Raw genomic sequence first — 14,942 nt, forward strand, 5'->3', positions numbered from 1 at the left:
CCCCTGATCTCCCATGACTGATTTAAGACTAATGAGCATTCTATGAGGGTTTCAAAAAGTCCAATGTTTTTAGCCATCTATCTTAATGAGAGAAAATAACCAAGTTTTGAATTGAAATGGTTAGTTGAGCTAAAGGAGGGTACAAAGACCATATTGAGGCAAATGTTTCCCATATATAGTACCGGTCAAAAGTTTGGACACCTACTCATTCAAGGATTTTTCTTTATTTTTACTATTTTCTACATTGTAGAATAATATTGCTGACATCGAAACTATGAAATAAATCATATGGAATCAATGTAGTAACCAAAAAAGTGTTAAACAAATCAAAATATATTTTACATTTGAGATTCTTCAAAGTAGCCACCCTTTGCCTTGATGACATCTTTGCACACTCTTGGCATTCTCTCAACCAGCTTCATGAGGTAGTCACCTGGAATGCATTTCAATTAACAGGTGTGCCTTGTTATTAAAAGTTAATTTGTGGAATGTCCTTCCTTCTTAATGCGTTTGAGCCAATCAGTTATGTTGTGACAAGGTAGGGGGGCTATACAGAAGATAGCCCTATTTGGTAAAAGACCAAGTCCATATTATGGCAAGAACAGCTCGAGTAAGCAAACAGAGACAACAGTCCATCATTACTTTAAGACATGAAGGTCAGCCAATGTGGAAAATGTCAAGAACTTTGAAAGTTTCTTCAAGTGCAGTCGCTAAAACCATCAAGTGTTATGACGAAACCCATGTGTCTCAGTTGGTAGAGCATGGTGCTTGCAACGCCATGGTTGTGGGTTTGATTCCCATGGGGACCAGTAAGAAAATGTATGCTCTCACTACTGTAAGTCACTCTGGATAAGAGTGTTTTCTAAACGACAAAAACAATATATATAGTTAACTAAGCAAAACATAACTATGAACATATGACCAGATATAGGATGGACTAACTGACATTGGTAGAGGTTCGAAGGAAAGCCTTCATAGACAGATTGGCTACCAATGAAATTGGGGAACAGGTGCATTGAGAGCAACACACACTGAAACGCTTTGTCCGTTGGACTTGTGCCTCTCTCCGTTTGAAAACGGGGGTTATGTTTAATGCAAAGTTAATATCGATGTAATGCTGGTCAGAGCTTCTCTGTATTTTAGGCCAGTCCTAATCCCTTCAATGTTCCGCAGTGGCCGGATCCTAGTCAGAAACAGATGCTGAGCCAGACTTGAAGAGGGAGAGCCTGCGCAAGCAGGCGGCTTAGCGAAGGTGTTAAGACCAAAGCAAAGCAGCGTGTAAAATAAATACAATTCAAAAACACAATTTAAACTTGATGATTATCTTCTAATAATATAACCAATAATAGCCCACGTGACTTTTTTAACAGATTTGGTAGTATATTATTTTTTACATTTCCCTGAATGTTGTCATAATTTGCAATCATGATCAAAAACTCTAAGGAGGGTATTTATTTATTTGATTAAAGGAAAATATTAGAATTTGTCTAAATGCAAATGATGGACATCTGCTCACTAAATTGGCTACTCTTAAATATATTGACTAGACTGGCAGAGTGAAAGTCAAGGAAAGAGTCGAATATATTCGGTTAAACAAATAAAGAGCTTGCAAGAAGGAAATATATATATTTTCAAAACGTTAAATAATTTACTTAATTAACCTGAATTTAAAACAGTTATTCTAGTAGGTTAAACGGTTCAAATAATTATGAAGCAGTATTAACGACTGGATCATTTTAATTTTAATACAGGCACATCTTGTGTCTAGGGACAAGGAGGGTGGGTGGTGAGTGCACCTTATGTGGATATAATATCTTAAAAATGGGTTTAAATGTTTCAAATTGATGAATTCAGCGACTGACCAGCTGTTGTATCTATATTTGGTAAAGAGAAAACAATCGTGCTGGCTTGGAAAGCTAGTAGAAATTAGTTTCGGTCACTGGGGCTAAGCTATATTTCCTGCAAACCATCTGCTTGATTTGTACAATAGGGGGATTTTCGAGGGATCGCGAAAGAATAAAATGCTTTGAACATACCAGTGATGTTTTTTTGTCTTCTGTGAAGGTGGGTGCTGTGTTAAGGTGTCTTAATATAGGTTTGGCTACAGTTTGTCTTTGCCCTGATAAATACATTATTCAATGGTCTGAAAAGATAAGAGTAGGCTTTATCTATGTTAATGTGGAAGTGTTTCTGACTATGTTATTATTGTCATGGCTCTTTTGCATAAAACGCGTATTAACCTGAAAATAGGATAAAATAGTCCAAATTAACTAAGTCGACCCTGCTTGCGTAACATGCAAGACGACTGGATCAGGGGGATAGTGGGTAGCCAGCCTACCAGTGTGAGATCATTTGTCAAATATATTTAAAAATCATTACAATTCATGTTGTTGTTAGTTATGGAAGTAGGCTACCATACTGTAAACAAAATCTAGTTATTTCAACTATTATTAAGTAACTGGTTTCCTAGCCTTTTTTTGTTTACTCAACTTTTTGGTTAATGTTACCTAAATGTAAAAAATGTTGTTGGCCCAAACTTAGCTTCAACATTAGAAAACGTAGGCAAAAATCAGTCAATTTAAAATGATGTGTTTGCTCAATTTGTCTCGTATGTTCTTTCAACTAGAAATGATTATTTTGGCATTTTACATTAAAAAAAGGGCAGAGGAACTAGTTACACACACTGCTTTTAATATACAACGTTTTCAACTAACATATTTGACACAAGTTGACTCCATTGTGCATGTTTATTTTTACAGTAATTAGTAGCCTATTAAACATGTCCTCACCTGGGATTTGAACTCACAACCTCATGGAGCGGTAGGTAGCCATAGGGGTTAAGAGCATTGGGCAAGTAACGAACGGTTGCTGGCTTGGATTCCCGAGCCGGCAAGGTGGAAAAGTCTGCCCTTCAGCAAAGCAGTTACCCCCCAAAACTGCTCCCCAGGCGCCAATGACGTGAGACATCGAGCCCTCCATGATTCAGAGGGGTTGAGTTAATGCGGAAGACGCATTTCAGTTGAGTGCAACTGTCTAGGTATCCCCCTTTCCAACAGTATTCCAAACTTCCTGTTACCCCACAATGTCTGTGTCAAGAACTGATTTCACCTGTATTGGTGCACTTCAAAGTAAATATCAGCTCTGTTAAAAGTACACTCAAGAATAGCTATTTTATTTATCATAGTGAAGGAGTAACATTAAAAAAGAGAAATATGTTCCACCATTAGACACCTGTACAACTATAAACAAATACATCAAATCAATGATGAGATAATAGATTAACTGATAATCTACACAGACGTGGGGTGTATAGCACGAAGATCGGAATGCCATGAACCAAGAGGTTGTGAGATCAAATCCCAGGTGAAGACATGTTGAATAATGATTACTGTATATATGAACAATGTAATCACATGTGTCGAATATGTAAGTTGAAACCATTGTATGGCAAAAGCCTGTTCCACAGCCTTTTCTTAGTTGCATGAACATATGAGAAAAATTGAGCAAACGCATCATTTGAAATTGATTTCACTTTTGAGTACATTTTATCATGTTGGTTGGTCATGTGTTACATGCATTTTTTATTGTATTACTTCAGGTAACACTTTGAGAGAAAAGTTTAGTGAACAAAAACAAAGGCGGTGGAACCAGTTACTTAATAATAATTAGTTGAAACAACTAGATTTGTTGGTGTGTTTTGTTGTTGTTTTTACAGTGCATGCATCTATCTTCCTGGGAAGCGCCTATAGAGCATCATTTCATGGAGATTTACTTTCTGTGCCATCACTTAGGACACACACGGGCTTTCTCTTCCCCTCGCATTCAAAGCAGAACAGTTTACTCTTCAGAAAGAAATGTGTAAGGTAACCACTTGAAAATTAATGATTAGGATTTAGGAGAACAAACCCGAGAGAGCAGCAGTCAAACACCATTAGTTGCAGGTCTTAGCCAACAGGCCTCAGGATTCACCTCTCCTGTCGGATCACACAGAAAATAACTTCGAAATAGATTCTTCCTCAAATAAACTATTTAGTTAACTTTCCCCCCTGTTTTATGATCTATTTCATCAATGGGCATTTATCATTTTCCTCTTGCAAGCTATCCTGAAACGTTTTTGCTTTGACATACTACAATGAAATGAACTCACGTGTGGCCCAGCATGCGTCTGAACTAGCCCTCTAAACAATGTCTCCCTTTCTACCCGCAGTATACCGTGCAAGAAAATGTTGCTCATGTTGCACATGTCACCATTAATATCTGCACTATGAGGAGATTCGATGTAAAGTCCATTATGTACAATTGCACTAAATATGATTTGAATAATGCAAGATTTTAAATCCTAGCAGTCTTTAAAATTACATTCGGGAGCAAAAGGTTTTCAACAGTTGTTTTTAATTAATAAAAAAATAATACATTGGAATGGAATATAAATAATACAATTAAATAACATTGGAATATAACATTTAATAACATTAACTTTACTAATTAACTCAGTGTAACATTGATGTGGCAACTCTCTTATGCTCTGCTATTGCACGCATCTAATTTGTACCTGTAGGTCACCCATTTTTTACTTTTATTTAACCTTTATTTAACTAGACAAGTCAGTTAAGAACAAATTCTTATTTATAATGACGGCCTACCCCGGCCAAACCCTAACCCGTACGAAGCTGGGCCAATTGTGCACCGCTCTATGGGACTCCCAATCACGTCCGGTTGTGATACAGCCAGGACTTGAACCACGGTCTGTGGTGATGCCTCCAGCATTGTAATCCCTTAGACCGCTGCACCACTCAGGAGCCCCCCAAATAAAGCTATTCCCACTCACATTGGAGCACAACTCATGAGTGCACCTCCTGCACTGCTCACACCTAATCCAGTCTCCACCTGTGGCTAAAAACAAGCTCTCTCTTAAAAATGTAGATAGCTACCTAGCTATATGACATAAAATGCTGTGTAAAATAGCTAAAAGGTTATAAAGTTGCATTAACTTTAAAGCTATCAGTCACCAATTGAAACATTTACGACTGAATTGTAAGTTATGTTATCTTTTTTAATGTATTTTACCTCAGATGATCTCGTAGTAAGGTTGGTAGCTAGTACTCCTAGCAGTTTATGCTAACTAGCTAGCATTCACTGCTAGTGAAGTTGCTAGCTAGCAAGTTAGCATAAACTAGCGTTAACTGGGCTAGGGCTAGTCATGCCCCCAACACACTCATCCAATTTATTACTACTTTACAAAAAAATTATCACATTTTTTCTCTCTAAACAAGTGGATTATTTATCTTAAGGCCTTCCTACTTGTATATAGACCTAACTTCACTGGAATATATCTACAACTTTTTCAAAATGTCAATTTATTTGATCAATTTACCACAAAGGATTTTTCCCCCAGCAAGGACAGTCACAGACAGGGAAAGTGTTGAGAAAATAATTTGGTGACATCTTGTGTTTTTTTATGTGAACTACAAGGGGGGCAGTTACCCCAGGGGGCTAGTTACCGCCTACTACCCTAACTATCATGAATTTTTAAATAAAAAATGCCCTATGTCATTTCTTTTTCTTTTTTATAGATAAATCATAGGGTTCATTCTCGTCCCATATAAAGCTTATAATGACTGTTAAAAGATAATAAGCATCTAATTAGGCTCAGTAGGCTCAATGCTTCTTTTTTTGTTCTGTGTTTAGGTCTTCCAAGAAATAGGACACAAATTGCCAAATTGCCACTGGCACACAAGTTATTTTGAATAAATTCAGTCATTAAATTCAAAACCGCTTCATCTAATGGTGCCTTACAGCACAAATGCACTTTCATTGAAGAATGATTCTCTAAACGCCCATTGAAATCAAGCTAAAAACGATTTTCCAGAAAGATTTGTGTCAGGGTAAGAATATTTTTGTTGTTGTTGCGTTTGACAGTTACTTCATTGATAAGACATAAGAGCGCCAAGGCCAGAGCTGCACATTATTTTCAGCGGGAGCAGCGACATCAAACGTGATCGCTCAGATCACCAGTTTTTAACACACCAGTTAAAATGCTCGGATATGAAACCTGTCTGATTTTCAATGAGAAAAACTGATTGGTACAGATGACAAAGCCTATTGTGCTCATAATATCCTACTGAATATGCTACATTTTTTTTTTTAACGAGAGAAAAAGGTCATACAAAAAATGAAAATACAGTAGGTTGATAATAATCATCACAAAAACAATAATAATTATGATCATCATCAAATCATTATCATCATACATAATAATAACAATAATACCCTAATAATAAAACAATAGCCTAACTACAACAATATTTTGAATACAAGTGAATGCGTTTAATATTTACAATTATGGCATTTTACAATCAACTTTTGTGGTCAGGCAAATTGTCTCACATTGCAATGCATCCTAATAGAAATGAGGGAATCACGATATTATCATCGTTCCTCTAACAAGTACGAAACTAACGACATTATGCAGTTAGGTGCTCAAATTAATTGAATAGATCATTTTTTATAAACCCCCTATTCACAGACTAACGTTGTTTGGAGTCCTTTAAAAATAACCTTTTTTATTAGTTTGTGTGTGCTGCCACCAGTATCACAGTGAAAGTTATACCAGAGTGGTAAGTATATGTAAAACGGATGACTACACTTTCTTTGTTAAAGGACATTGTCTAGTCTTTGCTTATGAAGTCTAATCCAATCATAAATTGTTTATTCGGACCAATCAGGAGGCACTGAATTTCCCCTGAAAGAAATTCACGTCGAGAACTTTGTTGAACTTCATTGTTAGGCTGTCAGTTTCGAAAGGGCTTTGGTAAAGGTCCACTATAAAACCCTTCTTCTAAAGGGAAGGGCCAGAAGAGAACTGTGAGTCTTTCCACTTGGATCCTATAGGCGAGGGAAACTCCTTCAGTGAGAAAGGGCTCTTTACAGTTACTTTTACTTTACCCATCCAAACTGAGCAATGATGTTCCCTAGTGCACTTGTGCCTCCCGCTATATGCCCAAGTCTACTTCGACCGCCGGCGGCTCTCTCTCTGCCCCAGTCCTTGCATTCAGCTTTCCCCGCCCACTCTAGCTTTTTGGTGGAGGACCTGTTGCGGATCAGTCGGCCAGTGAGCTACTTCCACCGGACGATTCCCTCACCCAGCGTGTCTCCCCTGGCATCAGGAGCCACCACGCTGACCTGCAGTCATCACACTCACCAAGCTGTCATCTCCACTTTAGCACAGACAAGAACGGGTTCTACTCAGACCGCACTCTCCATCAACCACGACCCTAACTATCTGAAGTTTGGAGTTAATGCCATCCTAGCACCATCAACGAGAAACGGTAAGATTATTGCGAAAGTATAGGCTAATGTGAAAATTGTCAGAGTGAATTTAGCCTACAAACAGGCGAGCTGCTTTGAATTTATGCAAATGCATGAATATTATGTATATTTTGTCTGTATGATTTAACGAAACGACAGTCAATTAATGTAAATGTTTCTTTCATTTTGAATCACAGCGTCGTCTCCACGTTTAATGCATCATGCCATGCACGCAAAAGCCTTCCCTCTGCCATATTTTGACTGTTCGTTTCATCCCTTCATCAGAGCATCATATTTTCCAGGTAAATCCACTTAACCCTGTCATGCCCATGTATTCAGCTGATGTTGTTGAACCTAACAACAATCTGCCTTTATTAGTTGAACCTAAGGAGAATACAATCATTAGTTCAGAGGTTGGGAGCCGTAGAACGTCGTGGAATCAGTCTCGCCAATTTGAAGCCCTATTTAGCAGTGCTGACATTTTGCATCAGTCCCCCTAATCTACAAATTAGCCGCAATTGTCATGGTCTAAATTTGAGGCGGATCCCCTCTCACAAGGAAGCTGCTGGCGTCTCTTCATTGCTTATTTTTCCCACCGAGCCAGTGAACTTAGCTACTGATAACTCACAAAGCTTTCAGCACCATGACCAATTGGTCAGCTCCCTCCGGGAAGCCACACTTGACTTAAACATGCTGTTGATAGGCATTTACCAGTCATGGACTAATTCCCCATTAGAGGCTATTCACTATTTCAATATTCTCACAAGACCACATAGAGTGTCATGCATGTTTATGCATAGTGCTGTTGTGAGAAATCTAAAGTTAGCAAACAATAAATGGCACAGGATCCTGGAGTAATGTAATTAAACTATAATGACAGGCTAGCTAATGCTACAATGCTAGGGTTTAAATATTTCAAGATTAAGAATAAGTGTATTATTTCCCACACAGCTATAGTGAATTCACACACCCTTTGGCGTTTGAATAGCCAACAATAAAGATAGTGATAAGAAGAACCTAAAATGGCTACGCTATAAGGTACAGATCTGGGTTAAGACGGCTTCTTTTGAGATCAATAAAACAACTTCAGCCTTATGAATAGCTTTTTGTGTTCATTTAATGAAAATGATGGGACAAAAATGAAAATGATGGGACAAAAATAAGGCCCAGCCATCAGTAGGCTATTCTCCTGGACCCAATTTCCTAAAAGCATTTTAAAGGCTTAAGTTCATCGTTAGAATTTTTGTAGGAGCATCGCCAAGGGCTCTATTCAATCCGTATCACAGAAGTTCAGAGTTACAGCGTGATTGAAATTTAAAGGCAAAGTTCCCGTGTTGGCTGAGACAGCATTCACGGTAAAAGCTGCATATGTCGGCTCAATAGGAAATTACTTTTAAATGTAGCCTATATGGCGCAATTAGTAACGCTTCAGCGATACAGATTGAATAGAGCTCTAAATATCTGAGCTGTTTCCCAAAAGGCCTACTAAAGTTGCAATTGAAAACGCTCGTTATTTACCGACTGCCTCAGACCACGTAGAACAGCTAAGAGCGTCTTTAGATGCTTTTTGCCCTTCCGCGTCACTTCATACACAGAGGATTTCCACTAAACATATCAAGATGTGCAGGCCCTACAGTATCTGTCTCTCTGTGACCACCGATAACTCCAGAACGAAGTTGCCTATAAATACAAACTAGCCAATGTCTTATCAATTGTTACAAACACGCGTAGGATAAAAATAGACTTAAATTGAAAACAGAGGGGACTGCATTCAAATATAAAACAGTAGACTACATAGGCCTATGTATTTCAATCGTTGACTTTCGAAATCAATATCATGATCAATCTATTTAGTTATATTTAGCTAATTGTAGGCTACTGTATCCTAGGCTATGTAAATATCTGCCTCAATATATTTCATGATGTGTAACAACATGTGCGCAATTATGTGCCAAATATGTGATTTAGGCCAGTGCTTTATTAGAGGGTAAGCCATTAGAATCGCTATTGGGAAACCGGGGCCAGATGATCTAGGCATACGGTTGTGTTTAGTTTGAAAGTATAAATCTCTTTTGTGGCAGTAATGTATGGCTTTAGTGTCCTGTCCTAAGCCTTTTTCAGTTAGTTCATTACTACACAATTACCGTTCACGCTTCATCAGCCCCTCTATCTTTCATTGGAGCTTTCGAATGGGATACTCTGCCTTTTTACCATACCAATGCTATAAGGTACCAAGCAATGTGCTAATTAGCTGCTTCGTGCCAATTCATTCAGACGGGCTGCATTTAAGAACTTAAGAACAAAAAACCCGTCAACATTTATAGACTTCGAGAGACTTTGCTTTAGACTACGAAAGAATTCGCTTTTATGCACGTTTATCCCCCCCACCCACTTCCTGAAAAAAAGAAGGCTAGGCTACTTTGTTAAGCAAGACTACTTTGTTAGCCTATGTGTGCATTTCCTGGAATGACACGACGCAAAGCTAATGGTATGTTTTTTTCTTTACTTTTAGCATCCTCTTCAGTGATTCCTATCCCCGGTACATTTTCATGGCCGCTGGCTGCAAGAGGAAAGCCCAGGAGGGGGATGCTACGACGGGCAGTGTTCTCTGATGTCCAGCGCAAAGCCCTGGAGAAAATGTTTCAGAAACAGAAATACATCAGCAAACCAGACAGAAAGAAGCTGGCTGCAAAACTTGGGCTTAAAGACTCACAGGTAAAAAAAAAAAATACAAAAACAACCAGTAGCCTAAGTGAATAAGACCAATAGACCCCCATCAATGTAAAACATTCCTTTTATGTTAGTTTGATTACTGGCATGTTATAATATTGTTATTTGAATAAACCATGATTAGATAGCATTATAATATTAAATATATCTTTCAAGGTGAAAATATGGTTCCAAAACAGAAGAATGAAATGGCGCAATTGCAAAGAGAGGGAGTTGTTGTCGTCCGGAGGTTGCCGGGAGCAAACCCTTCCAACTAAGATGAACCCCCACCCGGACCTCAGTGACGTCGGGAAGAAGTCTTGCGAGGAGGAGGTAGACGCGTTCAGCCCGCGCGCGGCATTCTGCCGCTCTCCATCAGAGGGCGAACTTTTGAACAGTGTGGAGTCGCACCTCTCTTCGCCTTGCAACTCCAGCAAGCACTCCGACTTCTCAGAATCAGAGGAGGAAGAGATTACAGTGTCTTAATTATAAATAATACATACATTATGTTTGTATAAAGTTGTTTGATCACATGTAATTGTTGCGTATATTGTATATAGACATTATTACCCAAATTAGATCCACGCATCCTTTGATTTGAGCATATTATTTGTCTGTGATATTACCAATTCACCTAGCCTATACGTAAATGTAGGCGCCATATTGGTTGTGGTAGATATTTTAGTACTTATTAAGGGATTCACTTAATAAATTAGATGTATTCTTGCAGCTTTTGCTATTTGTACCATATTTTGTAAGGGCCATTTTTATACCAAGAGGATTATACCTGACTTAAATGCGTATATTAGATGCATTGCTTTTAATCTATGTAGATGTTAAATCTATAACTTAAAAATAAATATATTATTTGTATGCTTTGTTTAAATGTTGTGCTTTGAGAGTATTTTTTCAAATAAAACTAAAATGTAAAGAACAACTGCTGCTTTCTTGACAATGGTACAACAAACAGAATAACACTTAAATAGTTTCATTATATTCCCACTATAACAAGTAAACAATGATTGATAAGGTTTGTCACTGCTTTTTTTGCTTTTCTTCTCATAAGAAAGACAGAGGTCAGTATGAGAGAGGGCAGTGTCTTCTATTGCCTTAGAAATGACAGTTACTAGTCCAACCCTCTAACCACTAGGCTACCTGCCGCCCCAGTATAGGGCTATACACCAGGACGTCAGTCACATGAGTAGCCTAAATAATAACAGGCCATTGCGTTATTTCCAACAATGCTACTGAGTTGAGACACTTGAAATGAGTTCAACATACTGACATACTGAACATTGCTGAACAATATTTAAAACCATGTGAGGTCAAATAAAACTTTTACCATTTTAAAACAACTTAATAAATAAACACTGGTTTATTGATTTCTCTATGAATAAAAAAATATGAAAGATGGAAAGTACAGTATTGGGACCAGATTTATTCTCACAGTCTCATAGTTTTTCACTCTTATAGAGAAAGGAACAACCTATGGAGGAAACCTAACTGTAGGCCTACACACATTACTCTGTAGTTCAGTAAAAGATGTATAGAAAATGTTTTGAAAACGTGGCATTCAGATCAAATGTGTACATCTTCACATTACAAAATAAAAATGTGCATAAACAAAATTCACATATCAAAGAATTCAACAATTATCAACCACTAGATTCAATAGCATACCTTTCACATCATTCCAACATCCTAACTGTGTGGGACCAAGAAAAGACAAACAACCATTTTGATTTGTGCTTGCACCACCCTTTACAGTCCAGTAAGATATGCTAGTGAAAATTCAAACCTTGCAAAAATATTCACAGATCAATGTACCTGCAATACAAATCTTGACAATACTTAAAAATACAAGTAAACTGTTTTGGTTTCAGTCGAAAGTTCCAAATGAATGTTGCAAAGAATTTGTTACTAAGAACACTCATGGGATGAATAGCAACAACACTGACAGATAATGGGGACATTGTGAGGGGGAGCAACCAAAGTGGTACCTCTTAGTAGAGTAAGCTGCTCTAAGAATACTCCATCTTATGAGGGAATAAAGCCTAGTCACTCCAATACAGCAACACAGAGGATCCCATTAACACTGGACGCAAATGGAACCGGTGCTAATTCTTCAGAGTGAGCGACTAGACATGCCCGCCTCCGTCTCAAAGCCATGCAGTCGCTCTGATCCTTTTCTAGCCAGAGACCTTTCAGATGTGGGTCTATATGTCCAATGTGCCTCTATATAGGGAAACACTGTGTTGGAACATTTCATGCAGGGATGGAGCTCTGTCTAGAGCTGAACAAAAGACAAACTAGGGCTTTTGGGATACTGTTTGAAACGCTCATGAGGTGTAAAGTTCTCATCTTCCTCAGGAGAGCACCAAAAATCCTAAAAGTATCACTGATTTCAAGATATCCATAACAAAAGCCTAGACCTTTTCGCTACCAGCTAGCTGCACATAAACGATGTGGAGTCATTTTCATCAAAGTATGAGCATGTTAGCAGCCCCTAAACTCTGCACCGCCTCTATAGAAATCAAGTATATCAAAGGCATTGTCAATGCATGTGACCACCGTTGTTATAAAGGTAGCAAGGCATCATTTGAAAGTTAAGCACCAAAAAGATGTCTCTTCACTAAGAAAATGCACACAGGTCAAGCTCTGTGAAGCTGAGTGAATGTATGTACAGTTTTTGCTACTCAGTTTGGACCACATAGCTATAGCCTAGGTTAGGTCACAGTCAAGGCAACTGGTTTGATGCCTCATAAACTACGTCATTCATTTATATGGCTGAGTGTCTTTGTCTGGGACTGTAAACAGACTCCTAATAAACACTGAAAACAGTAGAAATACTGAGTTGAAATTATTCAGGTTATTGAACTTCGACTGGGTTTTTCATCTCGGGTTACCTCCACCCAGTAAATCTATTTATTCTATTATGTATCAGTACACAGTGTAAATAGTGAGTTACAACTGGTAGATAAGATGCTCTGACTGCCTAAAGACATGAAATCGCAGAGGTCAAATTCTAACTTGAAATACATAACCGAACATTGAACCTCATATCAATGGATGATTAACGCAAAAGGTATGTTCCTTTAGGATGTTTCCCAGAGTGAGTACTAGCCGACAGAGGGAGACTCATAGTGTGTACTCCAGTGGTGAATCCAGCATGTTGTCTTCATGGGGATCCTGGTTGCTGTTGGAGTCGCTGTCGTAACTCTGAGTGCTGCCGGAGCAGTGGGCTGCCTCCTTTAACCTCATCAGCATGTTCATCTGTGGAGATTTATAGAGGTCAGAGGTCAGATTGTATGTAGGCAACAACCTGACACTCATGCGGAACATAAAGCCATAGATAGTCTTTCAATAAGGTGTTTTTAAATAGTATGTTCTTGGATACAAATATCAAGTCAAACCTTTGTCCATACAGACCATCACCACATACAGGATTATTGTGTAATGCCATACCAAACATACTTTCTTGATTATTTCCAAATCCAACCAATATTTGGGTTAAAGATTGTCAGAAACGTTAACAGGAGGTGTAAGCCTTATATCAACGTACCAGGGGGTCTCCGTCTGTGCATCCCTGGGGAAGCTGTTTTCTGGGACAGCCATCTTTGGAGATTGAGTATCCATCGAAGCCTACGTCCTCTGGCCGGAGCTGCAGCAGCTGGGGCCATTCGTGCTGCAGGGGGCTGGCTGCCCAGGGGTAGCTCTCCATCACCCACCGTGCTGGATCCTCCCACGGAGCTCTCCTCCCATACATCTGGAAGACCGACAGAATCATAACAACTGCTAAGTGATTTTCATTAAAAACAGTAAGTGTGTGTCAGCTTATTATAAACAGTGCATTCAGAAAGTATTCACACCCCTTGACTTTTTGTTGTGTTACAAAGTGGGATTAAAATGGATTTCATTGTCAGTTTTTGACAGCAATCTACACAAAATACTCTAATGTCAAAGTGGAAGAAAAATCCGAACATTTGTAAAAAATGTTAAATAAAATAGTAATATATCTTGATTAAATAAGTATTCAACCCCCTGTCAATACATGTTAGAATCACCTTTGGTAGTGATTACAGCTGTGAGTCTTTCTGGGTAAGTCTCTAAAAGCTTTCCACACCTGGATTATGCAACATTTGCCCATTATTATTTTCTATATTCTTCAAACTCTGTCAAATTGGTTGTTGATCATTGCTAGACAACCATTTTCAGGTCATGCCATAGATTGTCAAGCAGATTTAAGTCAAAACTGTAACTCGGCCACTCAGGAACATTCACTGTCTTCTTGGTAAGCAACTCCAGTTTGGCCTTGTGTTTTAGGTTATTGTCCTGTTGAAAGTTGAATTCATCTCCCATTGTCTGGTGGAAAGTAGACTGAAACAGGTTTTCCTCTAGGATTTGTAGGGAATTTCCTCCCGAGTCTGTAGGGGAGTTGCAGTGATGGGACAACCAATGTAACTTGAAAATAAAGGAGAGCCGCACACTCTAGGAGTTCAGATGCAAAAATGTAATGTCCAACGTTTCGACAGCCAAGCTGTCTTCATCAGGGTATTTTTGCATCTGAGCTCCTAGAGTTGTGCGGCTCTCCTTTATTTTCAAGTTTTCCACTCCGCTAGCCAGCACCTCGCCAAATAGGTGTGCGTTTCTTTTTCTTCTAGATTACAACCAATGTAACGACCAATTGGATATTACGAAATTGGGGAGAAAAAGGGGATAAAAGTATAAAAATGAAGAAAAAAAAACTTTGCGCCTGTATTCAGGAAAATAAGTTAATTCCTTTGGCAATTTTTTTGCAGTATTACTTTAGTGTACAGGTTTCCTTCTTTTCACTGTCATTTAGGTTAGTATTGTGGAGTAAATACAGTGTTGTTGATCCATCCTCAGTTTTCTCCCATCACAGCCATTAAACTCTGTAACTGTTT

The 14,942-nt window shown here is 38.5% G+C and overlaps 2 protein-coding genes across 7 annotated transcripts in view; one reads left to right on the plus strand and one right to left on the minus strand.

Moving 5' to 3' along the window:
• Positions 1 to 6,800: 6,800 nt before the first annotated feature.
• LOC129866755 (homeobox protein DBX1-B-like) lies at positions 6,801 to 10,903 on the plus strand. The gene is made up of 4 exons (XM_055939597.1): positions 6,801 to 7,328; positions 7,506 to 7,610; positions 9,821 to 10,023; positions 10,195 to 10,903. Exons 1-4 carry the CDS (start codon positions 6,962 to 6,964, stop codon positions 10,501 to 10,503), a joined length of 984 nt encoding a protein of 327 aa, XP_055795572.1. The 5' UTR covers positions 6,801 to 6,961; the 3' UTR covers positions 10,504 to 10,903.
• Positions 10,904 to 11,373: 470 nt separating this feature from the next.
• The window catches only part of LOC129866753 (neuron navigator 2-like), a 140,205-nt gene continuing 136,636 nt past the window's right edge, over positions 11,374 to 14,942 (minus strand). For all 6 annotated transcript variants that reach the window (XM_055939595.1, XM_055939594.1, XM_055939591.1 and 3 more), the window contains 2 exons: positions 13,580 to 13,783; positions 11,374 to 13,290 (listed from right to left, as the gene is read on the minus strand). In XM_055939595.1, coding sequence (XP_055795570.1) covers positions 13,156 to 13,290; positions 13,580 to 13,783 — 339 coding nt within the window. In that variant the 3' untranslated portion in view covers positions 11,374 to 13,155. The remainder of the gene's footprint in view (positions 13,291 to 13,579; positions 13,784 to 14,942) is intronic.

The sequence above is a fragment of the Salvelinus fontinalis genome, chromosome 12 (assembly GCF_029448725.1).
Source record: "Salvelinus fontinalis isolate EN_2023a chromosome 12, ASM2944872v1, whole genome shotgun sequence".
Lineage (NCBI taxonomy): Eukaryota > Metazoa > Chordata > Actinopteri > Salmoniformes > Salmonidae > Salvelinus > Salvelinus fontinalis.

Bases quoted from the DNA above. Each gene is read 5' to 3' on its own strand.
- LOC129866755 (XM_055939597.1), top strand. From the start codon at position 6,962: ATGATGTTCCCTAGTGCACTTGTGCCTCCCGCTATATGCCCAAGTCTA. The intron at 7,611-9,820 runs GTAAATCCACTT...CTTTACTTTTAG, and splicing joins CAGAGCATCATATTTTCCAG to CATCCTCTTCAGTGATTCCT. The intron at 10,024-10,194 runs GTAAAAAAAAAA...ATATCTTTCAAG, and splicing joins TTGGGCTTAAAGACTCACAG to GTGAAAATATGGTTCCAAAA.